The following is a 27,637-nucleotide window of genomic DNA, read 5'->3' on the forward strand; positions in this document are numbered from 1 at the left end:
CACCACTCCCATAGCACCCTCAAGCCAACAAACCAAACCCCCACGCATGCATTCAATTGGACACAAACAAACATTTTTCTAAAAAAGAAAAGAAAAGAAAAAAAGACACAAACAAACACTGCCACGCGATCCCTGTCAACTAGTCACCATTCACTCCAAATGAACAAAAACCCAATAAAAGAATTGAGGAATTGCCTTTATGAACAAATTCCCAGATCACGAGCGGCTAGTCAAGAACAGGCTCCAATAATAACCAGTAGCATAACACAAAGTATAAAAGTTTTTATATATTAAATTATTTGTTGGTTTGGTTATTCTATTTTTGCTTTTGTTCTTCTTTTAATTACATTACATTTAATTCGTTTTCCTCTTTTAAAATGGAGTTACGGTGGTGGGTGAATAGTGTTACATTTAAATTTTACAAAACCCTCACTTTTGATCTTAGTTTCTCTTGTTTTTTTAGGTTTTTTTGTTTGGAGAGGAGAGAGACATAAAAAGTGAGCAAAAATACATTTTTATCCTCATTTGTAACATAGGTGGATTATGGAAACCTAACGGTACAAACTTCGAGTGGGGCAAAGTGACACTTTTCAAATCACGAGTACACAAGGTAAATTTGGACTAAACCACATGTATGTTTATTGTAATTACCCATTATTTTTTTTACCTCTCTCACACATCATAGTTAATTGCATGGTGTAATAGCTTTTTGCTATTATACTGAATTTCAATCCTTTTAAGAATATATTCCCTCCCTCTCACATAGAGATGGGCCATGATAAATAGAGCCCACCTCTATGAGACAAGGGAGGAAGTACCCAATAAACTTCCGTGCAAGTGGGCTCAAAATTACACTAGCAAATAATGTTTTACTCCTAAAAGGTCTAGCATGTGGGCCCCCCAATAATAAATTGTGTCACATGGGCTATATGAAATAAGCTAAAAGCTAGTTTTTTTTTTTTGGGGGAAAGGGCTTGTGTTCGGTGAAAGTTATCACTGGATACGTTAAGATTTGGACACATGTTAGCAATCCAATGTGTCCAGTGATAACTTTTACTGGACACAAGCCATACCCTTTTTTTTTTTATGTTCCCAAATGCAAAAGTGTTTGTTTGGGTACAACTTTTAAGTTTAGTGTTTTGCTTTTAAGTGCCCGCAAATTCATTGCTTCTCTTTTATTAACAAACTTGTGAAAGTGCATTCATGCAATGCAGTAGTGCTAACAACTTAAGGAATCAATCATTATTAAATATTGTAAGAAGAAACTTGTTGAGCTCAAAATATTTTTTTATTGTAAATATTTTATGGCTTTTGTTAAAATTGATTTTTTTTATAAATAAAGTATTGTTGTTTTTCGGGAGTAAAAAAAAAAAAACTTGGTAAAGTAGCAATTAAAGTGCCAGTGGAGCATAAAAAATCGCACATTTTACAACGTGACCGAAATATCCTTTTAAAGTTCTTCCCTCTTCCTTTCCTTTATCAACATTTTCAACTTGGTTTTCAATTTATCGGCCTTTTCTTATGTGTTATGTTATCCATCTATTCTTTCAAATACTCGTGCACTTGTACATGGGGGAGGACACTGCTACTAGGTAGGATGTCTATTTGGAAAGAGAAACTGAAGCACACCCTTCACTTAGTTGAACGTACTACAAAAAAGGTATCTAAGATTTGAAGCTTCAAGGCTCTGCCTAGATAGAAGCACATGCTAAAGACACGAAGAACATGCTTTAAAAAAATCAAGGCTAAGCAAAGATGTTCTTTTAATTGTCTAAAAGCCAATTACAGCCCCCTAAGAAATTTAACAAGTGTGTGAAGGTTGCAATGCTTCTCAGAGATCTAAGCACATTTTAAAATGCCTATGAGTTCTAATTCTAGTTGCACCATTATGTCTTGTAGAAATAAGATAATGCATGAAATCACGACTTGAAGATCTACTGGATGAGAGTATAACTTAGAGATAAAAAGCACCTATCCAAAGCAACAAAGAAAATTTCCTTTGCAACCAAGCACTACTTCTAAAGGAAAGTAAAAGAAGATTAAATTAACATCTAATTAACCTATGATTTTTTTGTAATTTTTTTTTGTATTTTTATTAATTTTAACTAATTTCTTTAGATTTTTTTGAAATATTATTAATTTTAATTGAACCTATGATTGGATTAGTGATCCATACCCACTAAACAATGCTAATATCAAGTCAAGTTCTAGTCTAAATTAACATTGCTATTTTGAAAATTTAATCATTGGATTGCATTTTCTTTGTGTTCTTAACATGTATATTAAATTTCGTTCCAATAATCAGATGTTAATTATTATTCGATCCATAAATTTTTTTTTTGCATAATTTAAGACTACAAAAGTTAAAATTTAAATATCTGATTGATGACGTAGCTATTAATCTTTGATCTTCTTGAAATTTTGCAAGCATAGAAAATATAATAAGAAAATTCAATTTAACGGTAGATTTATCAAAATTCACATCCAATAAAAAAATATAAGATAAGTTTTAAGGATTTTTCCTCCAACCTTTGTCTATGTCACACACCAGGTTTGACATAGTTGCAACTCACACCAATCTAAGTATTTGGTGATTTGTTCATTGGACACAAATTTTGTACCATAACTCTTGCCACAATTATAATGTGTGTGATTATGAAATGGTGGGTTCATATGTGACTGATGGTTTACCAATTACAATTGCACATATTATCAAGTTATGTCAATAATAACTTGCCACACCTTCTATTAAAAGTTATCATGGCTTTTAAGTGGAGTTGTGGTGTGCTTTTGTGTTAGAATCTCTTTCCCTCTTCCCTCTGTGTGTGTGTGTGTTTGTTTCTCAAAAAAAAAAAAAAAAGGATAATTGTCCCACATTGCTTAAGAGAGTATATTGTGTATAGTATAACTTGCCCCACCCTCCCTTAAACATTGTTATTAAATCCGTTCCGTTCTGGCCGGAATGGCTGGAATTTCTCGTACCAGGATGCAATCCGAAACGGTAATACCACTCGTTCCACCTTGGGTCCAATTCTGGCCAATTTCGGATCATTTCGGCCATTCCGGCAAATTTCGGTCAATTTTGGCCGGTACCATTTTTTAGAAGAAAAAACAGGAAAAAAGAAAAATCCCTAAACTAACAAACCCATTACTTAGCACAACATGTCATTACCTAGTGTCGATCGCCTAAAAAAAAAACCCATCCATCCCAAAGGTCGCCCTTTCTTCTTCTTCTTTACTCCGTCTCAAACTTTGCCAGTCTGCTCTTCTTTCGTTTTTTACTTTAGTTTTTGCTTTGTTAAGTTTTTGCTTTGTTTCATATTTGTGTTTGCTTGGTAGACTTTTAGTTTGCTGAACCCACCCACGTGACAAAGTTTTGGAAACGACAAAACTCAAAAAAGTTGACAAAAGTGTTTGATTTCAAACATATATTTATTGAGTCTTACCCCTTCCAACGTGAGATATATATATATATATATATATATACTTCTTGTACTGTTTTTAGTTGTTATTTTTCATTATTTAATTACATATTTATGTTTTAATATTCTTGTAAGGACACGATTTCGTGACGAACCGTAACAGTTTAGGGTCGCACGTAAAAGGGCCCAAACAATATCATTTGTAGAGCGTGGATTTGAAAGGCTAGGCCTTGGTCACCAGATGGTGGGTTTTTCATGGTGTTCATACAAGGTTAAGTTTTCTTCACCCCTGGAGTCCTTCTCCTGGAGGTGGGCTGGGAGGCTCTGGTTTTTGGCCATTTTTCCCAGCCTCTTCTCTAGGTTACTTATTTTCCCTTTTATACTAGCCTGTGTTCGCTGTCCTTCGTTCACGTGTAGGGTCAAACTTTCCAAGACTGATACTTGTCCCATCAGCCCATACCCAAAGTCGTTGGGGGTGGTTGTAAAAGTCAAAGAATGCGGCTCTGTTAGGTGCAGAGTATTGAATGGCAGTAAGGGCTGCTTTCCCCGGATATTTTAGATTTTCTTTCAAACTTAGTTCTATACCATTTTTGCCCCTCTCTTCAGTGGGACTTTGGGTTTGCCGAGGACTGAGCGGTCCTCGGTGGTATCTTAAGGCTATCCTATGCTTTACGTTATTGGGCTTGGGCCATAGCCCTCTTCGACTTAGGCCTTTGGACTCCCTACGAGTAAACGGGCCTGGCCCATAAACTATTCGGCCCCACAATTCTAAAACGGTATTTGTTATGTAATAACTAAACGATTTGTGTTTTTAGCAAAAAAAAAAAAAAAAAAAAACTAAACGATTTGTGTTATTTGAGATTTACTTATTTGGATCAATAATTTTATGTTGTATAAGAAAATATAAATGTATATTATTTTTAATTTTTTTAGAAAACCCGAAACACCTTAAAACTGTACGCCGAAATAGACCGATATCGAAATGTTCCGTTCCACTAGATAAACCGAAATGGGGTCCGAAACGGTATTCATAACATTGCACTTAAAAGTTACTAGACTTTTGAGTGAAGTTGTAGTGTGCTTTTGTGTTAGAACTCCTTTCCCTCTCCCCTCTGTGTGTGTGTTTGTTTCTAAAAAAAAAAAAGAATGGGTAATTGTCCCGCATTGCTTAAGAGAGTGTGTTGTGTATAGTATAACTTGCCCCACCCTCCCTTAAAAGTTACCAAGGTTTTTGAGTAAAGTTGTGGTATGCCTTTGTGTTAGAATTTCTTTCCCTCTCCCTTGTGTATGTGTTTGTTTCTATAAAAAAAAAAAAATGTTATGTCGATAATTATAACAAATGTAGTGGTCCTAACCGAACTGGTTCATTGTTTCAACAAAGAAGTTTAGCTTGAATTTAATAACTATATAATTAAAGTAGCACTCAAATTGTGTGTTTGTTCTAGGGAAAAAAATTAAAATTTAAAAGGTTACCAACTTACTATGACTTTTTTTTATAATTCCCTAAATGCAAATTGCTCCTCTAAGTTTGATTGAAATTCATTTTAAACTTCTAATTTTATTTTTGTTCAATTACATTTTCAAATTTATTCAATTTAGACCTTATGTTTAATTCCGTTAAAAAATTGTTATTAAATATGCAATTAACTAATGAAATTTTTTTTTATAAAAAATCACATAAAATATTTATAAAATATTTTTATTAATTTTATATTTTTTTTATGTGAGAAAAAATATTTTAAGCGGTAATTTTTAATGAAAATGAATGAAATGTTTAAATTGGATAAATTTAAAACTTCAAATACTTAATTGAGTGAACCTAGAATTAGAGGCTTGAAATGAACTTGAATTAAAAAAAAATTTAGACTCTCGGTCAAATTTTAAAAATACAATTTACATTTTAGCCCCTTTTTAAAAATAATTCGATAGTTAGTGAAAATAATTTAATCAAGTTTCGTTAACACAGCTATTTATTTCTCAAAAAAAAAAAAAAAAATCACAGCTATTTAAGAAAAAGCAAAATAAAAAGAAAAACAAGCTGTGGATGTGGATTGCGGAGTCGATTTTAATTTTCGGGTTTAGGAAGGTACTACAGTGCTGAGGAAAATAGAAGAGAAGTAAAAATGTTTGTGAGGGTTTTAGCTTCTGGGGCTCTCTCCAAGTCTCATCCTTTCAAGAATCTATTCTCCAATGCTTTCTTCTTCACTCCCTTCTTCTTCTTCTCCAAATACCCACTTCGCAAAACCAGGTATCTCTCTCTTTCTGTACTGTAACATAGAGTTTTGCATTCAATAACTGTTTTTTTTTGGCTCTGTTTGGTAGCTCCCAAATCACCAAAGATTCAATCTTTACATTTACAACTCAAATTTTGTAATGGGTTTTTCATCATCTTCTTCTTCTTCACTCAGTGGATGAATAGAAGGGAGGCTTTCAGTTTCAAAAAGATTTTGACTTTGTATGCTACTGTCTCTTTGTAGACTTAGGACTCTAGAGCATTTCAGTTACTGAAAGTGAATGTTTGAGTTAAAGAATTTAGATAAATATTTCATATCGAGATTTTTGAACTAATATATGTGTGTGTGTGTGTGTGTGTGAGAATTTAATTAGAGGTTGAAGTTATGTTTTCTCATTTTTGGTGAGTTTTGTAATTCATATATTACTTAGCTCTTACTGGAAAACAATGTGCCTAAAGATTACCTCACACTGCAATAGCATGGGTGATTTTATATGCAAGGTACTGGGTCAGGAGCAATCTGCTTCTCGGATCCTCTGCGATGTTAAAAGTTTTCCCATTGAGGGGCGTCGATGGATTCATTCAGACCCATTTTTAAGTTCGGCTGACAAAGTTTTGGAACCACTGAAGCAGCCTGAGAAGAGCGCAATTGTTGGTGGTACTGTTGATACTAAAGTGAAGAGAAAAAAGCTAAAGGGTAAAAGAGCAGTTGTAAGGTGGCTGAAGTTTTTTAGGTGGAAGAAGAAGAAAGAGTATGAAAGAATGACTGCAGAAGAAAAAATTCTTTACAAATTGAGTAAGGTAAGTCCATTTTTTTATTTGTCCCCTCATTTTTATAGTCCAAAAGAAGAGCTTCCTATTCTTTTTATTATTATGTAAATATATCATGGATTAGAATGATTTAAGTTACCCAATATGATAGACAACAGAACCTATCAAATTCCCTAAATTTTTTCAACAGGTGATAAATGCTCTTAACAGGATGATACTTCTTTATTTTCTTAGTAACATGTCATATATCAATTTTTTAAAAGTTTGATAGAGTCTTATTTTTGTGGAGTAGTAGCCACATATGCAGTTTTGAATGTGATTTTTGAGTTTTAGATCACTTTTCTTTGGAATGAGAGTGTATTTGGGTGTTGATGTTATACAAACTATGTAGCTTGGTTTGCTTATCAAAAAGACAGGCAAAAAATATCCATACCATTGACAGTTTAAACTTTGGGATGTATGCTCCAACACTTGCTTAACTGCTTTCTAGCTGTTGGTCTGGCATGTCATCTTACTTTTTCCAAGCCTAATATGCACATATTTGTGGCTAGAGTTGTACTAACATGTCATAACTTTAAACTTAGAGGCTGGAGGAGTTTCAGTGGAGCTAATTGGCTTTTTGGGTTAAACTATTACATTTATGAAGGTTGCTATGCTTGGATGAGTTATGCTATTCTATATTATATGATATTCAGATGGATGGGGAGATACCTTAAGGGTATCTTGCATTTGGTGGAAATGTCTCTGATATATAGATAGTGGAGTCCGTTATTTGGCCGACTTACATTTGTTTGAGTAGCATGTTTTAGTTCTTTACTGCTGTTGTGTAGAATCTATACAAGATTTCAATTTTGAATGATGGAGATTGTAGAGGTTTAGACTTCATAATGTTATATTTGCTCTTTTAGAGTATTCTTTGATACATTTTTTTTTATAAGTAAGAAAGATTCTTTGATAATTTTTATTAATAATTAAGATCAATTGTTTGAAGTAGACAAACATTACAATGGGCAGCATGGAGTATACCAGCTGTATACTTATGGATCTCGCTTGATTTTTTTTTGGATGGGTAGCTTGATATTTTGGTCAAAGGTATCCATCTGCTTTGTGCCAAAGACTTGTCTCAAGTCTTATTAGTGAGTGTTGCAGAAGACAATTCTAGCAATGGAGTTAATGTTGTAAGCTCAAAGTGGACTATACTTGTGTTAGACAGTATTTCTAAAATATTTTTAACACAAATTTACTCATTAACAAGTCAAGGCCAGAGCTATAGGATAAAATATTATTTATATTTTTGTAGCAAAATGAACTACTAACCCAGTTAGCTTACTTGGAAGTACCCTGGAACATTTAAAACACTTATCTGATTTTCAAAGTACATAGATTCTTTAGTTTTTTTGTATCTTTACATTAATAGCTCGCACTAATTTACAAACTAAATTGCTTAGTTTAACCTAGATAGTCTTTCCATGATTTTTGGGATCTTCTGTCTACATTTGCAAGTAACATATATGAAAATTCAGTATTGATCTTCACTTATTGAGGCTGCATCAATCATAAATGACTTACTGATCTTAAAACTCATTACTCTATGTCTTTCTCTATCTTCTTTTTATAAATGTATTTATATTGCTTGCTTGGTCTTTTTCCAGGCTCGAAAGAAAGAGGAAAGATTTGTTGATGGCCTTAAGAAGATTGAGCCTAAAGAGACATCAGAAACAACTCATGATCCAGAGATATTGACCCCAGAGGAACACTTTTTCTTTTTAAAGATGGGTCTCAAATGCAAGAATTACGTGCCTGTTGGAAGACGGGGAATCTACCAGGGTGTAATTTTGAACATGCATCTGCATTGGAAAAAGCACCAGACTCTGCAGGTGGTGGTCAAGACATTTTTGCCAGAGGAGGTCCGAGAGATTGCTGCTGAGCTGGCAAGATTGACTGGAGGAATTGTGCTTGACATTCATGAAGAGAACACAATTATTATGTACAGGGGGAAGAACTATTCTCAGCCGCCAACGGAGATTATGTCACCCAGAATCACTCTCTCCAGGAAGAAGGTTCTGATCTCTTTCTTTTATATTACATATGAGATGTAAAATCAACTGTTAGAGATGTAAATGCATCAACTGTTATATTACATATGAGATGTAAATGCATCAACTGTTAGAGATGTAAAATCAGTTCAGATGTCAAAGCATCCTTCTTGTCCAATCTTGTATCGACTCTCTTTTCTGGAGTTTGGGACATCTTTTCTTTTTTTTATTTTTCAACATAGTTCTGGGTGGGTTGCTGTGGTAGCTTTCTTTCCCAAAAGAAAGGGGAGGGGGGGGGGGGGGGGGAAGAAAAGGTAGGTGTTTAATTTTCTGCAATATTAAAGAAGAGGAATAGGAAATGACAGCCACTGTAATAACTTAATTCTAACATCTAACCATCTGTGTCTTTGAAGTCATCATTCCCTAACGGTATTCTTACATTGTCTGGATCAATTTCTTGCTGCCAAATGCTCTTGTAAAATAAATTGCTTGAACTCTTCTGAAAGGTTAATAATCAAGCCCTTTAAAGTTCAGTAATTATTCAGAGCATGTTCCATTGTCACATAAGCCTTCTATTTGGTTGGATCCCGAGTTATCACTCAAGAAAACTACATGCATAAATGGGTTGCCCTTGGTTATGTGGAGTGCCTGTTTTAGGCATCTAAAATTTGGAAATGGGTTTAAAGCTGCCCTTGGACTCTTTGATGCTTAATTATATCCTTGTTCAAATGTCTCTCTTCACTGACATAAAGGGTTTTTTCTTTCTTTTTTTTCCCACAAAAGGGGGGGTGTGAATGATAGAATAGCTTTTTACCCACATTTTTCATCTTTTCTTTTCAATAACTGTTGATAAGTTTCTTTATCCCACATGCAAAGTGGATTGAATCCCATGCCTGCACCTTACTAATCTAGTATTGTCATATATCTTAAGTATAAAGCCTTTCAACATTTTTTTGCTATGAATGGCTTTCATACATCATTGCTTGTTCTCATACTTCATTTTCTTCTCTCTTCACTCACCTGCAGGCTTTGGATAAATCCAAATATAGAGATGGCCTCCGAGCTGTAAGAAAATATATTCCAAAACTTGAACAGGATCTTGAGTTGCTCCAAGCACAAGCTAAAAGTGTGCCTGAGAATATTCAAGAGATTGAAGGAACTGAAATTGGAAGAATTGATCCCCAGAGCAGTTCAAACTTCCAATTGAACAATTCCGATAAGCTGAAAGAAATATTGAATAGAAACAAGGAATGCTCTGAGGATGATCCTATGATGGATACAGGTATGGCATCAGATTCTGAAGATCTATCAGATATTTTTGAGACTGAATCTGATTCGGAGACTGAGAATAAGGCGGAACGACCTCTTTATTTGGATAAGTTTGAAAAATTCCCAGTTGAAAGTGATGGAGAATGTGAAGATTTTGAGGAGCACCTGCGTCAAATATCTGCAGACTCAAAAACTGCCAAATCATGGGAGAAAGATTCTGACTCACCAAATTTTGATGAGGTTGATCGTATATTTCTGCGTGCTGCTTCACTCTTAAAGAAAAAGAGACGATAGAGGGTTTTAAATTATGTATGATTGCCTGATTGGTATCAATGTGGTTAATTAGATGTTAATTTAATCTTCTTCTTCTTTCCTTTAGAAGTAGTGTTTGGTTGCAAGGGAAATTTTCTTTGTTGCTTTGGATGGGTGATCACAGCCAAGGTCTTTCTCTTTATCTCTAAGTTATACTCTCATCCAGTAGATCTTCAAGTTATGACTTCACACATTATCTTATTTCTACAAGACAAAATGGTGCAACTTGAATTAGAACTCTTAGGCATTTTAAAATGTGCTTAGATCTCTGAGAAGCATTGCAACCTTCAGACGCTATTTAAATTTCTTAGGGGCCTGTAATTGGCTTTTAGACAACTAAAAGAACATATTTGCTTAGCAATGATTTTTTAAAGCATGTTCTTTATATCTTTAGCATGTGCTTCCATCTAGGCAGAGCCTTGAAGCTTCAAATGTTAGCTACCTTTTTTGTAGTACCTTCAACTGAGTGAAAGGTGTGCTTCAGTTTCTCTTTCCAAATAGACATCCTACCTAATAGCAGTGTCCTCCCCCATGTACTCTATAAGCATTGTAACTTTAAACCAAGATATCCTACACTTCAGTTTTGCCTTATTTGGACATCTTTTGGGAAGGCAAGGAATGGGAGGAAAGAACTTTTCTCCTGGAAGTATATGTGTGGGGGGGGGGGGAAGGGGGGTGTGGAGAGAGAGAGAGAGAATAGCTTCTAAAGTGAAGGTAGAAGCAGAGCCAGAAAAGATAGAAAAAACTAAAAAAGTGCACGAGTATTTGAAAGAATAGATGGATGACATAACACATAAGAAAAGGCCAATAGGCTGGGGAGCAAGTGGACACCACCAAACGGAAAATATAAGCTCAATGTGGATGGGGCATTTTTTTGCATGATCTTCATGGAACAGGAGTAGAAGCAATCATACAACATAAAATGGTCAGTCTATAATAGCTGTGTCTATGAGAGAAAAGATGGTGAAAGAAGCAGAGGAAATAGAAACAAAGACAACAGTCAAAGCAATTTGTTCCACATAAATTGCGGGTATTCCAGCACTACAGTAAAAGACATTGGTATTAAGAAGATATCTCATGCACGATATATGCATCCTCCCTTCCTGCGCGTGTAGGCCACACACAATTATGAAATCCACACACTATAAGAGCAAGAATACATATATGAGATACATAACTACATAAGATATATCTTATTAGTGCTTTAGGAATTGGAAGGAATCACATGTTGGAAAGCAAGGCTATACAGGCTGCTAACTTTAGCCAGTGTTTGGTTGTGAGACAGTCCTTGTTTTGTGAAAGTACTCTATTGAAAGATGCAGCCGATTTGATTCAATCAAACTTATCTACTTTTATCAGGTAAGGGGAAAAAAGGTAGAGTAACTTAGTGGCTACCATGGAAATTGCACTTCGAGAGTTGAGAGTCGAGATTCTTTTCCATGAATACAATCAATAGCAAACTGCAGTAATGTTATAGATCACAATATATTATTTCTCCATGCAATTTGCAGCGTGATTCCTGTTAGTAGAGAGGAACCATCAATAAATGGACACCATTCATCCTTCATAAGTGTCCATCAAACCTACACAGAATGGCCTAAAGTAATTCCTGTTAATTAGTGATATCAAGGGTCCAATGAAGTCAAAAAAGAGAAAAATGTTCAAGTTCTAAATCCTATTATAAATCAGAGTCCTGCTGCTCCTCCTCCTCAAGTTCCCTTACATTCTGAACTATATCTTGAACTCTTCTTGACATGTGGTCAGTGTGCTCCTCAATATATTTCAACACCATATGTAACTGTTCTTGGTAAGCAGCACAGCGACGTTTACATCGTTGTCTCTCATTGCTAAGTTCAATGGCCAGCTCTCGAATTCTTTGATCCTTCTCATCCTGCATGTAACAACTGCAAGGTAAAAACATATAGATAGATTAAGGAGAACTACATTAGAATAGGAAGCATTTGACCTTTCTAATGTATTTCCCATAAGCAAGCAATATTAGCCATCCTACCTTTAACACCATTTTTTAAATATATAAATGAAACTAAAAAAGAATTTTATTCAATGAGGAAAGCTCACATTATACTATTACAGACTCCTAAAGAATAACAAATGACTCAGCAAAAAAAAAATGAAGAGAGATCCATGAAATAAACTAAAGTAGTAGCACTCCTAATCGTAATACAACATTGAATCTAAAAGTGCAAGAAATAGACAATCTTAACAACAAATAGCTCCATGCCTTTGAAAGTAAAATTATCCAACTTTCTCCAAATAGTGCGCATAAGAAAATGAGGTATTGCATCCCAAATTACACTATTCTTATGCCAACTATACAATCCCCTCCAGCATAAGTAAACATCTATGACATCCTTTGACATCATCCAATAAATCCCAATAGTCAAAAACACAAATGATCAGTCACGGGCAAATGGGCAATATATTAATAAATGATCCACTGATTCAAAACTACCTTTACACATGCAATACCAATTAACCAGAACAATATTCTGCTTAATTAGATTATCGACTGTCAAATTTTACCCAAGGCTTATGTCCCATACAAAGAAATCCACCTTCTTAGGCACATTACCTCTCCAAACACAAAGGAATTGAGTACTAATGGTCCCTCTTAAACGCTCATAATAAGAGCACACCTCAACTGAATATAAATCACAAATTGGGAACAATAGGTGAATCCCCACTATCCACAATCAAATGTAAATCTGGATATAAATTTTTACGGGAACTGTAAGGTCCATATGTTTTGGTGTTGTCAAACCGTGCCAAATTATGCCTTTTAGTGGAGACAATCATCAAACCATACATCATGCCAAAATCTGATCCTCGTACCATCCCCCAGTATGAAAAACAAAAACAGAGAACAACACCCAGTTAGCTCTAATAGCCTTCCATAAACTACACCCATGAGGCTTCTAACAGCTCTGACATCCATTCACCCCACTCCTACCCATATTGTGCTCCTCGTGAGACCTCCATAACCACTTATCCAATAAGGCATGATTAAGGTGCTCAATTTCCTCACTTCCAATCCACCAAAATTTATTGGAGAACACATGAGGTTCCAATTGACCAACTGGAACCTAAATTCCCCTTCTCTCCCACCCCACAAGAAATTCCATTGGATCTTTTCTATCCTATTAGTCACATTAGTAGGAATAGTAAACAAGAACTGGAAATTTGTCGGAATTCTAGACAACATACTCTTAAGAAGAGTAAATCTCCTACCCTTTGATAAATACATTTTCTTCCATCCAGCCAATTCTGATATTTTGGGAAGGCATCCATCAATTTTATAGCAATAAACAGTTTTTTTACGACCATGGAATTAAAACCTTCAAACTTGCAATCTGATATATTTCATCTGAGCTTGCTTGTTGCCTCGACTAGCTTTTCAGAAACGGTTTTAATCCACGCATTGCACTACTTAATAACCTCCTTATTTTTGTATCTCTTTGTATCAATTGTCCCAAGTCATGTACTAGAAAAATCTAATCAAAGGTTGGAAAAGGTAAAACGTTGCAAGTGCTACATGTCTCCTCAGTGAGTGAGAGCTACAAATTGATTTAATCTTGTTCCCACTACCAAATCTTTTGTTACTTCAACCTCTTGTAAATGGTTCAACAGATGGAAGGGTATACAACGGCCAAGAAGACATATCGTCCAAAAATCTTTATATTTAAAAAAAATGTATCCAAAATTAAAACTCTGCTCACCGAATCAAATGATGCATGGTCCAAATTGTCCCAAATATCAGAAACCACCTTGATTTATCATGGAATCTATTGCTAAAATCTAAATTGGTAGAAAACAAATAGTTATAACCCATTCTTGAAAGAAGTGAGAACCTTTCACTAAAGAAATAAAAAAAAAAGTTCTCTCAATTACGGATCAAATGGCTTGGTTGAAAATATGCCTAATGTTCTTAAGGTGAAGAAGATAAAAATCTTATTAATGTTAGCTACAGACACTGTAGAATAATGTCAAATATTTTTAAATTTTAAGCGGCAGGGTAATTAAAATAATTAGACTGCATATTATATTACAAACATGTGCATTTTGGACCTTTTGTATTAGAAATATGCCATAACTGGAGTCAAGAGAACTTAGATCTAGTGTAGAAGGGTTTAAGACAAAAGTCCAACAAAAAAACAAGATTTAGCATAGAAAAGATAATAGGATTGATGTTGGAACAATCAAATATCAACTTCAAAGGCTCCTACAATGAACCAAAATAATGCTATTTATAATACTCTTTAATAATCCTAGAATCCTAATCCTCCATCTCACATAGAACAGTGAAATCCTAACATCCAATTTGTTAAAATTCACGTGCCTCACATGAGCTTTTAAAATACTAAAGACATAATCATAACAAAACATAACATAGATAGATAAAAGACAAGAGGATTCACAATTCCAAAAAAATATATGTAATCAAGATGCTATGGAAAATAAGACATAGAAAGCATAAGTTGTTCACGATTTTTGTCACTATGGTTTTTTTTTTTACCTTCCATTGTATGTGTTAGAATCTTTTCTTGTAAGTTTTGTGTGAGATTTCCTGTTAATCGAATTATTTATAATAAGAGGTGATGGGTAAGTTCAATGGGTTCATATGTGTGTGTGTGTGTGCAAAAAATATGAAATTGTATTATGCTGTACATGACTACATGCTATGGTTCATGGTGCATTTTGAGCAAGTGGGATCAATAGAAATAACATAACAAAGCATATAAGTTGACATATATCACATCATCCAACACTTCAAAAGCCCAAAAGGGCTAACAAAACCGAAGCCCAGCATAAAGTATGTTGAACAGCTCCACAGAGCTGTGGCTTTAACTTGAAAACCAAGACCAGTGCATGAGGTCTTGAGACAAGTTTGCAACTGTATTATCCTGTTCTTAACAGGCTAAAGCAATCTGGCTTGAGCCAAGCAGGTTGCCACCAGTAACAAAAAAATTGTCATAACCAATTAACTCCGTACAACTGAAAAATTCAAATTGACATCACAATAAGCAACAATACCTATCATATCATAGAGAATTTCAAAAAAAGCATACCTCACTTATCATACTTTTCCCAGATCCTCTCCATGGAACTTTACTCGGAGATAATAATGTATGATTGTGTTCTTGTATAAATTTGGTAACAATCCACTTTTCTCCATCTCTTAAAGCTAGCCTCAGCATTGCAGGACAACCTTCTCTGGTGAGAGGAGGTGAAGGAAGAACTCTATCTTTCCTGTACACATACTTCTTTTCACGAAAACCTTCTTTTGAACAAACAAAATCTTGACCAATAACCACGTTATTCATTCGTGAGCGCCGATTATGATGAATTCGTACCGTAAACCCAATACGCCTACCATAAGCAATATAAAATTCTCGAGCATCATCTCTTGACTTGAACTCCATGCCTATGTATGGTTCTAACACATTGCCTATTAACGGAAAACTTTCATTTGGTTGTTCTACTATCTTATCAATTTCACCTATACAAGCATCAACATCCTTTGAAAGATCATAATCAGCAAATTCATGCTCAACGAAGCTTTCAATTTGCAAACATTTTTCACTCTCATCTGAATCAAAAGCTTGATTAGATGGGCTTTCCATTATCCTCCCAGAACAGATTTAGACAGGCTTCCAGTCCATTATGAAGCTGCAGGCAGAAGGTCATATTAAATCAACACTATTTCTAATATCTTTTTTTGCTGAGAAACTCTATTTCTAATATCTTCACAAAGATTGGACAACTTAGCGTAAAATTAAAAACCAAAGATGCCACAAGAACATAGTTAATGAGAACAGAAAAACAAAACACGAGGCATTCTGCATTTAGCAAACCATGGTGAAACAGAATAAAGGCATCATTCTCAAGGCAGATAAGAAAATGATTATTAGAAGAAATCACAATTTTCCCAGTGGTAGCCTTATCACAATTAGTACACAAACATCAATTGCTACATTCCCCCCCCCCCCCCCTCTCCTTTTTCCTCCTGTATCTTTGGTCTTAAGAATGCTGGTTTCAAGAATGACTGATTACCCTTCTCTAACCCTTACTATGAGATTCGGCATTTTTAAACCATGAAATGCTCAGTTTCCATTGGAAACATTCCTCTAATGAATTCCTTGGTAGCTTCTAAAGTAAATGGAATATACAGAATTGCAATCAATCAAATATTGCAAAGCCCCGGTATCTATTACCAGAATTTTGGATTATACAGGTTCCATAACATCAGATTGGGGGGTATTCAAAATAAAGGGGAGCACCTTGCTATCATGAGAATGCCAGATGTTACCCTAGTGGGTGGGTCAATGATTCATTTTTACTCTGAATTCTAGGCAATCAAATTGTAGCAATTGCAAAGTTTTGTGGAACTAAATTGTCATATAGCCAAACACAACTTCAGCCCATAGGTGAACAATACAGTAGCACAGAGCACATCTATTTATTAAATGCAAAATATCAGGCTCTTAGTTTACTCTTATAAAGTAAAAAAAAGATTTAGAAAGCTTACATTCCTGGCAACAATAATTCTTGTGCATGCACCTTTCTTGACTAAACACTAACAGTCATTAATGGTTAAAAATTACAACTTTAATTTAAACTAAAAATTGAAAGCAAAACCCTTCTCTTTAAATACTCCTATCCAAATTAATCACAACGATATTAGGTAACTGAGTCAGGTTTGGAATTTTTTATGAGATTTGAAGTGTCTTGGTTTATTTTCTTCAAGTCCAAGTTCGTGTTCATTTAGATTTTATTGAGTCATTAGTTTACAAGTCCAATTAGGATTTCCAATGCTACTAGTACAAGAAAAAGTCCTTATATATATATGTGCTCAATGTACTCAAATTCAGAGACCATGGAATGATGAGTGTTTTCTCTTGTTATTATTTGGCACTCCATTACTGTTTATACAGCCCTTAAACAACAAAAAACTTTCTATCTTTCATTCTTTACAAACCCAAATCAAGCCCTTCTCCTTACATGCCTAAAAACTTACATACTTTCTCAATCAAATGGCCATCAAATAACCCCTTGAGAGAACCCTAAAACTATAATCCTAATCTTTTTCTTTTTCTTTTTTATTCCTCAATTCCCAGCTCTGTCAGCCACCAAAAATTGAATCTTTTCAAACCCTAAAGCCTTTCCCTTGCCATAACTAACCATGAGATCATAACTTTTCCAAACCAAAAGCCCACCACAAGCAAATGTAGATAGACTCTCTAAATATGTCCCGTGTCACGTTCATTTAAGTCTCACTTTCACTTCTAGAAACCACGCATGCCTTCATTCAAACTTTTAGTAGTTACAGAAGTAAGGGTGTAAGTGTAACCCTGAATGCATGTTTTGTGCACGCAAGGTGGATGATGGTGTATACATGAGTGCTTGATTTCCCGAACACACATGCATATGCATGTATGCTTCTGCGAATACAAATATTCATATTGTATTAATTAATGTTAATATTATGAATATTAATACAATTTCTACTATAAGTAGTCAAAAATATTCAGAAAGTGAACAGTTAGTTTATGTGAAAAGCTCTTTTCTTCAAATAAAAAATCGAGCAAGAAAAATGGTATTGATTGCATAAAAATTTCATTATTTAAATGTCAAAATAAGAAACTTTTTATATTTTTCTTATTAATACAACAATGACTTTTTTAATAGGTAGAAATCATCCCAAGTTTCTGCAAGATTCCATGGTTCTGTCACGACAGACTTGAGTTCTTTCAAAAGAGAATGACGAACAATGACAAGGTTTTAAGTAAAACAAGCAATCCAGATTTAAGAGCATGAGCACAACCTAATTAAGCCAAGGAGCTCTAGCTCAAATGACTAATAAAGGATGGAAGGTAAGATCACCCGTGAGGTGCATGTGTGACTTTCCAATAAAAAAATTAAATCAAGAAACAAATATTATATAGAAGCAAGCCAACTTGAATTACACCTACAACCCGACATAATGCAACAATTCTTCACTTATAAAGAGAACAAACAAATCAAACAAGTCATTAGTTGAGTAGCAACAAGAAACGAAAAAAAAAAATGAAATGCAACTTCCTAATCCATTATTAGTTGTTAGTAAGATGGTAAAAATCCTCTTAAAACTGAAACAATTACTGAAGAACTGCAGGGTGGGAAACATTTATATATCAAAATTGTGAATTTGAGGGATTGAACAATAGCTTTTACAATTACAATGCACATGGGTGTAGCAAAATCAAATTTTGCGACACAAACTATCAGCCAATAGCTTTTACAAAGCCAAAAAATTTCAAATTTACACAGTAATTAGCAAAACCCAACAAACATACATATTGAAACTTTAAAGATAAGAACTTGGGTCCATACCTGACATGGGTTTTCTCAGAGCATGGTGTTTGAATAAATGTGGCTGAGAAAATCAAGGTAAAACCACTAGAAATCAGAACCCTCCTCTCTCCCAAACTCTTAATAAAGCAATTTTGGATTGCTCTGGTTAGAGTTTTTATCTTATTTTAATTCAAGATGGTTTCAGCCCCAAGACTCAAAGTTTCAAATTTTCAATCTTTTTTATTTTCCCACGTTTTCATGGAAACCAAACGAAGCGGGTTTAGGCTTTAGATAGAAAGAAGAGAACAAAAATATTGTTCTTTTGATGAGACACAAAAAATAGTAATTTAACACCTGATAAAAAAAATTAAAAATATACTACTTATTTTTAAGAAAGCAGTGAAAATTTGAATTTTTTTTTTTAAATTTTTTTTTATAGCAGTTAATAGTTGGTGTAAAACAGTAAAAGATGGAGGTTAAAGTTAAAATAAAATAAAACCTTAATGATTCTCAAAAAAAAAAAAAAAAAAAAACCTTAAAAATTTTAAATGTTATATATCTTTTGTTTAGAACTTTAATATAAAAAATAATAATTACGTTTTACTCAAATGTTAAATTCTATTTCCCCCCATAATGAGAAACTTTAGGAGAGAAATGAATTGATTTTAATAAGCAAGTTTAATTTTGGTTCAACCTTCTATTACTACCAATTCTAAGCTTGTAATAAGCAGTAATATTACTCTTATCAACTCCATCACTTCCGCCATACCCACCTACATCATGCAAAGCACCCTTTTGCCCCAACAAGTCTGCAAGGAAATTGATAAAATCAATAGAAACTTCCTTTGGGGTGATACTGAAGCTTGCAAAAAAATCCACCTCAAAAATTGGAGCACAGTGACAAGCCCAAAATTCCTTGGTGGGCTAGGAATCAAAAAAGCCTATGCAAGAAATTTAGCCCTTCTTGCTAAAAGAGTGTGGGCTCTTCGAAATAACTCAATGGACATTTGGGCCAAAACTTTGTCACTTAAATACCCACCCAACCATTCAGCCTCTAAAAATATATCTACAACTTGGACTGGTATGCTCAAGGCTGACCACATTTGCACTCTTGGCACGGGTTGGAGATTGGGCACTTGCTCCTTGGCAAATTTTTGGGCTTATTAGGGACCATTGAGGCAGCTGGATTGGAGGATTCTCCAGAAACATTGGCTTCACCCACTCCCTTGCTGCTGAATTTTGGGGTTTAAGAGACGGTCTCACCTTAGCTAAAAATCTAAACATTAAGAAACTCTACATTGAGCTTGATGCCAAAGTAGTAGTCAGTGACTTTGTCACTGCCCAAAACAACATCATGTCTAACCATCCTTGCAATGCCTTAATCTCTGATTGCAGGTTGCTCATCCAAACCTTTAAGTGCTTGTGTGCCACACCTATTGCGAAGGAAACCATTGTGCTGATCTACTTGCTAAAGAAGGTTGCTCCATTAGAGAAAATTTCCTTTGTATTCTCACCCCCCCTCCCTTTGTTTTGTACCAACTATTGGCTGATACTTGGGGTGTGGCCTACCCTATACTTTGTAATTCCTAGTTTTTAATATAAGTTTCCTTTTAACCAAAATAATAATAATAATAATAATATAGAAAATTATTATTTTAGATTTCTATATTATGTTGTATTGCACAATGAAAAGTGGAATGTTAATTTTGCCTTAAAAACAAAAAAGGTGGAATGTTAATGTGTATTGCTAAATTGGTTGCAAAGTAAATAAAGTTACTTTTTGAGATTAAAAATATAATTTTTTTACTAAAGCTAATGAGAAAGCTTTAAGGTCGGTATTAACTTTGTAAAACTTCAGATATTATTGAAAGCTTTTTGAACAAACATTATTTGTAAGGCCGAACTGTATCATTTAAAGCAGAAATAATTGGTTTTATTTCATCCCCCAAAGAAAAAAGGAATTGGGCTCATCTATGATTCTATGTCCTTGAGGCCTGTTCGGTTGTGTACCATCATATGGGCTTGTTCGGTGGTTTTTTTATTTATTAAAAAAATATATTTCTTTTATAATTAAGTTTTTTTTGGAGAAAATATAATTTCTAGCGACATAAGTCTAAAATCACAATAAACATATTTCATAACAAATTTCACCAGTGTCAAGGTGACAACTTGTTAATAGCAGATAATTAAAAGATGTCAATAGTGAGCGCATATAAAATAAAAAATAATCTATTAATTCAATAATTGTGAAATTTGTTGGGTAAAATATTGTGTTAGTAATATTACTCAATTTGTCAAAATAAACTCTACTTCAGGAAATGCATTCCCTGTCCAATTGTGCTATCCTTGGAGGTTTGATAATTTTTCACCTTTCAAAAAACCCAAGTAAAATAAAAACTCAGAACCATTGAAAAACAATGGTTTTATTTTTCTAAACTGAGAATCAAAGTTAGAAATAATATATATATATATATATATATCATTTTCATATTCTATGAAAATATAATTGTTTTCAATAAAAGTTTTTTGTAAATAATTTCAACATGTCATATGGTAGTGACTAGTGAGGTATGTTACGTATGTACTTATCTTCTCCTAATTTTGAATTTAAAATATAAACTGTTTCAAAAGCAAGAATCAATTCTGGCTCTTTAGGATCTATACTCTCTGGAAATTTTATTAGTACAGTTAGCAATGTAGCCAGAGAAGAAAAAACAAGAACGAGAGATATCCTGAAATTACGTTGAGAGAGAGAGAGAGAGAGAGAGAGAGAACAATTATTGAACTTCCATTTATACTAACAAAACAATTTAAAGCCGGTACAATGTTGAATACAATCTGGACTTAATAGAAACTGATTCTAGTAAGCCCTAGAGATCACCAGAAGGATTCATGAAACTCAATATGGATTATACACAATCTCAAATCTAGCAAATATATACTTAGATGCCAAGGCTATCTATAGCGGGAATGTTTTTGCACTTCCGATTCAACTTTCCTCACATTATCAACTATAACTTGGATTTTAGAGGACAGTTCTTCTGTTTCATCTTCAACATTATTCATAAAACTGAGTAGTTTTTCTCGATAAGCAGCACATAGCTGCTCCTGACGCTCCAACTCCATTGTAAGTTCTTCAATTTTCTTATCCTTATCACCCTGACAGAATGGATAAATATTCATTTCTTAGCTGAATCAGAAATGAATCAAAAACTATACAGGAAAGAAACCAAAAAGATAAGACTGATCCACAACATAGTAATTTTTTTTTTTTTTTTTTTTTTGGGATAGGTGGATGATGGGTGGGGGAAAGGGGGAAGGTGGAGTTTGAACAACAGACATGGAGCATTGCAAAGGATGTCATTACTGTTGGGCTATCACTTGAATCTCTAGTATAAAAATGAATCTTAAACAAATTATATGTTTATCATCTGGAGTCCATGAACACCCATTGAGTCTTGACACATGATCTCACTCTCCAGTTCATTATTATAGGATGAGGAAGTGCCATGAGCTAGCTCATGGATTCAACCGGTGGGAAGTGAGGAATTTGGGACGGAATATGCCATAACTGGTCTACTTATAACAACAAAAGTAGACATCAATTTATCAAGTTCAGAAACAACTCAGTAACAGTCACACAAATGAATGATATGGTACTAAGACTTTGAATGAACTCGCAAAATGTGGAAAAGCTCAAGCGAGAAACTCAACCATTAAAAGAATTAAACTACGAAATAATGAACAAGTGTGAAGTTAATCAACCTTAACAATTACTTAAGTCTGGTAAACTTACCGATGTGCTAAATCCATTGGCAGTAACAACCAGAGGATGGTTATGCTCTTTTTCAAATCTTGAAACAACCCATTTCCCAGACTTTTCCATCTTCACCAAAATAGTAGCCTTGCATCCTTCACGTGCACTAGGCCGTGGTTTTTTCTCTGGTCCAATTGTCCCCCTATGATTAGGAGAGAAACCTTGTTTATTACATCCAAGTCGACGGGCAAGTGTTCTCCCATCAATCCCAGAACGGCGGCGTTGCATTATTCTCACAATAAATCCTACCCGTCTAGCATACTCAACATAGAATTTTCTTGCAGAATCTTCAGAATCAAATTCCATACCCACATAAGGTTCAAGAACTGCACCTTCTTCGAATGAACCTGTGTTAACTTCAAGAGAGCTGTTTATTACCTCAACTTCTTTCTCCAAATCCACTGCCACAAAAATCCATGTAGATATCATCATTTATGTTGGTGAGATACATCAACTGAAGATAATACAACTCATTTCATATTTTTGAGTAATGGCATTATCCAGCCAGAATTTGGAAAATAATAATGATAATAAAAAGAGTAGAGCCATTTCCTTTATTGTCCAATCAGAATTCTGTTTTTTATTTTTATTTTTATATAAGTATGTCCAATCAAATTCTGTTTGAAACTTTTTCTTTCAAAAGTTTTAAATTAAAGCTTATCAATCAAGAGTTTTACTTTTACATTCAAACTTACTAAGAAAATTATTAGAATGGCATTGCAGTCAAACAGGCAATTATGATGCAAAGCTTTCTCAACCACATGGTATGTGTATCTCAGGTCATTTTTCAAGCTTTACCACAGTTGCAAAGAATTAGGGGAAAATAATAAAGGAACTTGAGAAGTGTTTCAAGCTTGATAACATAGTTTTTAGTACATAAATATAACAACTCATCAAACCACCTTTGAACTCCTTTGAGATAGGACCTCATTTTTAAGGTACAGATCAAATATATATCTAGAAGGAAAGTAATGATCAAACCACCTGTTAAGCTAGTAATGTCTACTTAACTACACATTTAAAAATGGTGATCACCTATCTGTGAATCCAACTTGTGAAAGAGTGAACAAGGTCATCAAATAAAGGAAAATGAATCGTCAGACAGTGAGAGACTATCAAGTTAAGGGTATTGAGATGGTCAATTCCAGTAAAGAAGTTGAAGAAGGCCAAAGATGACAAGCCAGAGTCATGAAGGGCCAAGGAACTTGGGAGTCTTTCCTAGAGGAAGAGAAGTTGAATTTCTACCCCTTCTGGACACGGGTGCAACATAAAGAATCTCTAGTCTAAGGGAATCAAAGCGCTTGGGTTTGCGAATCTCAATTGACGAGATTTAGATTCAGACCATAGACTCTAAACTCTAAAGCTAAGCCATTCCAAAGTATCATTAAGGAAGTCCACTTGGGTTGAACTTTGGAGATTAAGGATGTCCACTTAACTTTGAAGATGGAAGGGAGAGTGGAGATTCAGTCACTGAGATAGGCAACCATCACTTGGTAATGGGACTAAAGTCACTAAACTTCATGAGGCAGATGATGCTGTTCCAATGCTATATTTGAACACCCACATTATCCAGGGAGTGTCAATCTAAGTTTTGTGGGTCTTGCAGCAACCTGGGGAATTGAAACTTGGACTTGGGGCCCTTCAGCCCATGGGTACATAAGCAAGTAGGAGAAACTTGTTAATATCACCTACCTACCTTCTCAAGGCTCTACAGTTCAAGATGGTAGAACAAAAATCACTACGTTGAAAGAAGTGATGAAGGCCACGACAAGAGAGTCACATAATACAATGTGAAGGATGTCACAAACAAGCTTGTCCAGGGCATGTGACTTTGCTTATGGCCATTTGTCTTGCAATATTTCTTGGCTTATGTAACATTTTTATAATTAGTTCTAGGATTAAGGCTGTTTTTTAACTTATGGGATTACTGACACCCAAGCATATTGATATACCATCTTATCAGTAAGGATTCTAGTTAGAATGCTATTTTGTGGGATGGTGACTAATTAATATAATGTTGAACTAGCTTAGTAGTGCCAGCTAGTTTTGAAGTTACTTCTCTTCCCACCTCATTTTATTATAACTGTGATGACAACAAAAAAGCTTGAGTCCCAAAACTTTGGGTTTAGCTGTATTATAAACTGTTCATACTATTAAAACAAAAATAGCCATATTTCTACCAAGTGCATGTTTTGCACCAACATAGCTTTGAGTAAGCCACATGGATGCATTGTTACCAATAAAATACCCATTAGTTTGCTTGCAACTCTTGTTGGGACAAAATGGCTGCACAGGTTAGCTAGCTGCCCACTAAACCTATGATAGTATGCATATAAGAATTTTATCTTCTTGTTTATAATAATAAATAATAAAAAAAGTAAGAATGCTATCTTCTTAGTTTAGAAACTTCCAGTTTATTGAATTTTCGCTACTCCTCTTAAACATTAGGTCAGAACAGTGTCATTTGACTTATTTCAACACATTGTGTGCCCCAGGAAATTTTCATTTTAAAATGTTTGTGAAATTGAAGCAATAGAATAGATTCAAGTCTCCTTAGGGCACATTCACTTACTAGACCTATGGTTGGCCTACCTAGGCAAAGGCACCCAAAGCAAAATCTAATTGATGTTAAAACAAGTGTATTGGATTGTCCAATTTGGTCTGATTATGCATACTATGGCCTTTGATTAGAAGAAGGCTTTGTCTACAACCTTTACCAAGGAAAGTTACAACATACTGCCAATGAGCTACAGCTCAAGGGTGGAGGGCAAGGCTTTGGGCTCAGAGTACACTAGGTGCGTGTGTAAACTCACCAAAAAATAATTACTACCCACTTGGACCCACCTGAGTTCACAACTTGAGGACCATGAATGCCTTGGTGATAACTTTGTCATTTATAAATACCCCCCCCCCCCCCCAATTTAGTAATTTCATGAGTAATCCAAGTCATTGTGTATTAGAATGCAATTTTTTTTTTTCTAAAGGAAACTCTTGTGCTATAAAAACAGTTAGACTGTAGATTTAATTGACAAGACATAAACTAAAGTAATAGGCTAAGCATGTAGGCACCACAGCTCAAGTTATCTACAGGTAATTGAGTCTTTCTGGTTTATCATTACAATGTATTTCTAAGATAAATTGGGGGTCGTGATTAATTGTTTTTAGAGATTAGTTTAAATTGCTTTTGTTACATTGCTAAAGAGATTTTTTTTTTCCTTAACTCGGGGTGGAAAGGGATTTTGTTCATCACAAGAGTGGTATGATTTGGAGGGCAGTTCTCATTTATGCTGATGATTTGGCAGGAAAGAAATCATCATACTTTTAATTACGTATAACTTAATGGAGACTCTCTCAAATCCATCTTCCTAAGCTCTATATTTGACAAGTTCCAAGCTTAAGGAAATGTTCCTTGTGACTCTTTATTTAGATTCTATTGCTCAACTAAAATTCAAAAGTATAATTTCTTCAAAGAATGTCTTGTCACATCTTTTATACTTACTCCCCCATTCTCCAATGAATGCTGGCTCAAACTGCACTTCTTCCTCCTACGAGAATAGGTAGAAAGTGAAGTTGCGCGTTCAAAACCTACATGCTATACCCTAGGTTCTCCAATTAAATTCAACCATATGGTTGCCAATAAGTCCAGAGCCACAAAAAATTTCACAATTGTTAAGGTGGCAAGTTATTATTGGTAGGTAAAAAAGTGATGTTAGTGGTGAGTTCAAACAAGAACTAGTAAAAGCTTGCCAACCCAAAGCTTGTGTCTTTAACATTACTTGCCGGTTGCATTGACCAATGAATCACACGGTTTAATTTAATTGTACTTTAAAAATTTAACATTACTTTTACTACATTGGTCAATACAAACCAAATGGTTGAATAGCATCTAAGCAACTGAACCCAAGTATTTCCCTAAAAAATTACTATACTTACTAAAAAAAATCAAAATTTTTTATTGGGTATGAAAATACTCATAATAATTCAAGGTGTAAAGAAACATAATTAGCAAAAAAGAGTTCACTGAAGTGATCATAACAAGCTTTCCCTACCTTATCAGAATTAAAAACCCACAAAAATTAATACAAATAGAATAAGACAAAATGGGCCCATTCATATACTTTGTATTGTTTTTTCAAAAAAAAAAAAAAAAAAAACATAAACATAAACAATAATCAAATAGTACAGTTTTCAACATGTTGATTTTTCGGAAAGTCTGAACAAAGTTTCAACAAATTAAAAAGAAATGCATATATCAAATTCCCACACATTTTCTCTTCAACCAAACAGAGCAGAAAAAATTAGCTCATAATTACAGAGATATTAAAAAAAAGAACTAAAAAGAAAAAGACTTACTGTATGTGTGCGCGATGGTACGGAGTGGGAGAAGTGAGGTTTGGCTTTCATGGACTATGGAGAATTGAGAATTGAGAATTGAGAATTGGGTTTCAAAAACTGAAGCAATAGATTATAGAAAAGAGAAGAGTGTGTTTGGGTTTTGAGAAAAAACGTGGAAAGGAGTCTTGGTGTCATGTGAGAGAGAGAGAGACCCTTTGGCAAAGGAGGGCTTGGGTGCTCGGCTTATAGTCATGTGGGCTTTGTAATTGGATTCTTGATTTGCTTCTTTAAAAAATAAATAAATTATTATTATTATTATTATTTTTTGTTGTTGTTGTTGATCTCTCTAAATTTTAGTTTGCTGTTATTTTAATCCATTGAGTAAAAATAAATAAATAAAAAGAGCCTCAAAAAATGGATTTAATACCCAAAAAAGAAGAAGGAACAAATGTGTGTGTGTGTGTTTGAATATGTGAAAAACATGTCAATTCATATCGGAAAACCAACATACTAAAATGGTGGGTCGGGTAAGGTTAATTTTTTTTTTTAAAGATAAGAACCTCATTATTTCCATCTTGATTCATGATTCATCCTCTCTTTTTAGACCTTCATTCTTACTTAGTAATTGAAGGAGACAATGTATGCTCTGATCTTTTTTTTTTTTTTTTTTAATTTTTTTTAATCAGAACAGTCACCTGAGATCTCCAATTGTGTTTCGTCATTGACAACCTTGATTTAAATTTATATATATATATACAAAAACCCTTTCAATCACTTATCTTCTCTTTTAGGAGATTTAGTCTTGCCTAGTAATTGAAGGAGATAGTGTATGCTTTGATTTTCTTCCTCTAAACAATCACCTAAGATATCCCGTTGCATTTCTTCATTGGCAATCTTGACTGTAATTTTTCCATACAAAAACCCTATTCATGACTTATCTTGTCTCTTTAGATATTTAATCTTACTTAGTAATTGAAGGAGATAGTATATGCTCTAATTTTCTTTCATAAAACTATCACCTATTAGCTCTCGTTGCATTTAGTAGTTGGAAACTTTGACAATAATTTTTCATACAAAATCCTTACCATGG

At 34.2% G+C, this 27,637-nt stretch overlaps 3 protein-coding genes across 3 annotated transcripts; 1 reads left to right on the plus strand and 2 right to left on the minus strand.

Moving 5' to 3' along the window:
- The first annotated feature begins 5,474 nt into the window (after positions 1–5,474).
- On the plus strand, positions 5,475–10,274 carry LOC115992621 (uncharacterized CRM domain-containing protein At3g25440, chloroplastic-like). Its single transcript, XM_031116847.1, has 4 exons — positions 5,475–5,670; positions 6,135–6,456; positions 8,079–8,486; positions 9,489–10,274. Exons 1-4 carry the CDS (start codon positions 5,546–5,548, stop codon positions 10,023–10,025), a joined length of 1,392 nt encoding a protein of 463 aa, XP_030972707.1. The 5' UTR covers positions 5,475–5,545; the 3' UTR covers positions 10,026–10,274.
- A 1,144-nt stretch (positions 10,275–11,418) lies between these two features.
- Positions 11,419–18,713, minus strand: LOC115988559 (protein FAR1-RELATED SEQUENCE 8-like). Its single transcript, XM_031112130.1, has 3 exons — positions 18,435–18,713; positions 15,131–15,731; positions 11,419–11,934 (listed from the first exon to the last, which is right to left on the minus strand). Exons 2-3 carry the CDS (start codon positions 15,683–15,685, stop codon positions 11,722–11,724), a joined length of 768 nt encoding a protein of 255 aa, XP_030967990.1. The 5' UTR covers positions 15,686–15,731; positions 18,435–18,713; the 3' UTR covers positions 11,419–11,721.
- Positions 18,714–21,154: 2,441 nt separating this feature from the next.
- LOC115988761 (protein FAR1-RELATED SEQUENCE 5-like) lies at positions 21,155–26,793 on the minus strand. Its single transcript, XM_031112377.1, has 3 exons — positions 26,566–26,793; positions 22,192–22,613; positions 21,155–21,554 (listed from the first exon to the last, which is right to left on the minus strand). Coding segments are annotated over exons 1-3 (627 nt in total). The 5' UTR covers positions 26,567–26,793; the 3' UTR covers positions 21,155–21,350.
- Between the last annotated feature and the right edge of the window lie 844 nt (positions 26,794–27,637).

Source organism: Quercus lobata, chromosome 5 (assembly GCF_001633185.2).
Source record: "Quercus lobata isolate SW786 chromosome 5, ValleyOak3.0 Primary Assembly, whole genome shotgun sequence".
In the NCBI taxonomy this organism is placed as follows: domain Eukaryota; kingdom Viridiplantae; phylum Streptophyta; class Magnoliopsida; order Fagales; family Fagaceae; genus Quercus; species Quercus lobata.

Excerpts from the sequence above, each read along its gene's own strand:
- LOC115988761 (XM_031112377.1), bottom strand. Across the intron at positions 21,555-22,191 it reads CCAATGGATTTAGCACATCG|GGTGATAAGGATAAGAAAAT; the intron begins GTAAGTTTACCA and ends CCATTCTGTCAG.
- LOC115992621 (XM_031116847.1), top strand. The coding sequence starts at position 5,546 with ATGTTTGTGAGGGTTTTAGCTTCTGGGGCTCTCTCCAAGTCTCATCCT. Across the intron at positions 6,457-8,078 it reads TTCTTTACAAATTGAGTAAG|GCTCGAAAGAAAGAGGAAAG; the intron begins GTAAGTCCATTT and ends GTCTTTTTCCAG. Across the intron at positions 8,487-9,488 it reads TCACTCTCTCCAGGAAGAAG|GCTTTGGATAAATCCAAATA; the intron begins GTTCTGATCTCT and ends ACTCACCTGCAG.
- LOC115988559 (XM_031112130.1), bottom strand. The coding sequence starts at position 15,685 with ATGGAAAGCCCATCTAATCAAGCTTTTGATTCAGATGAGAGTGAAAAA. Across the intron at positions 11,935-15,130 it reads GGAAAAGTATGATAAGTGAG|GATGAGAAGGATCAAAGAAT; the intron begins GTATGCTTTTTT and ends TGTTACATGCAG.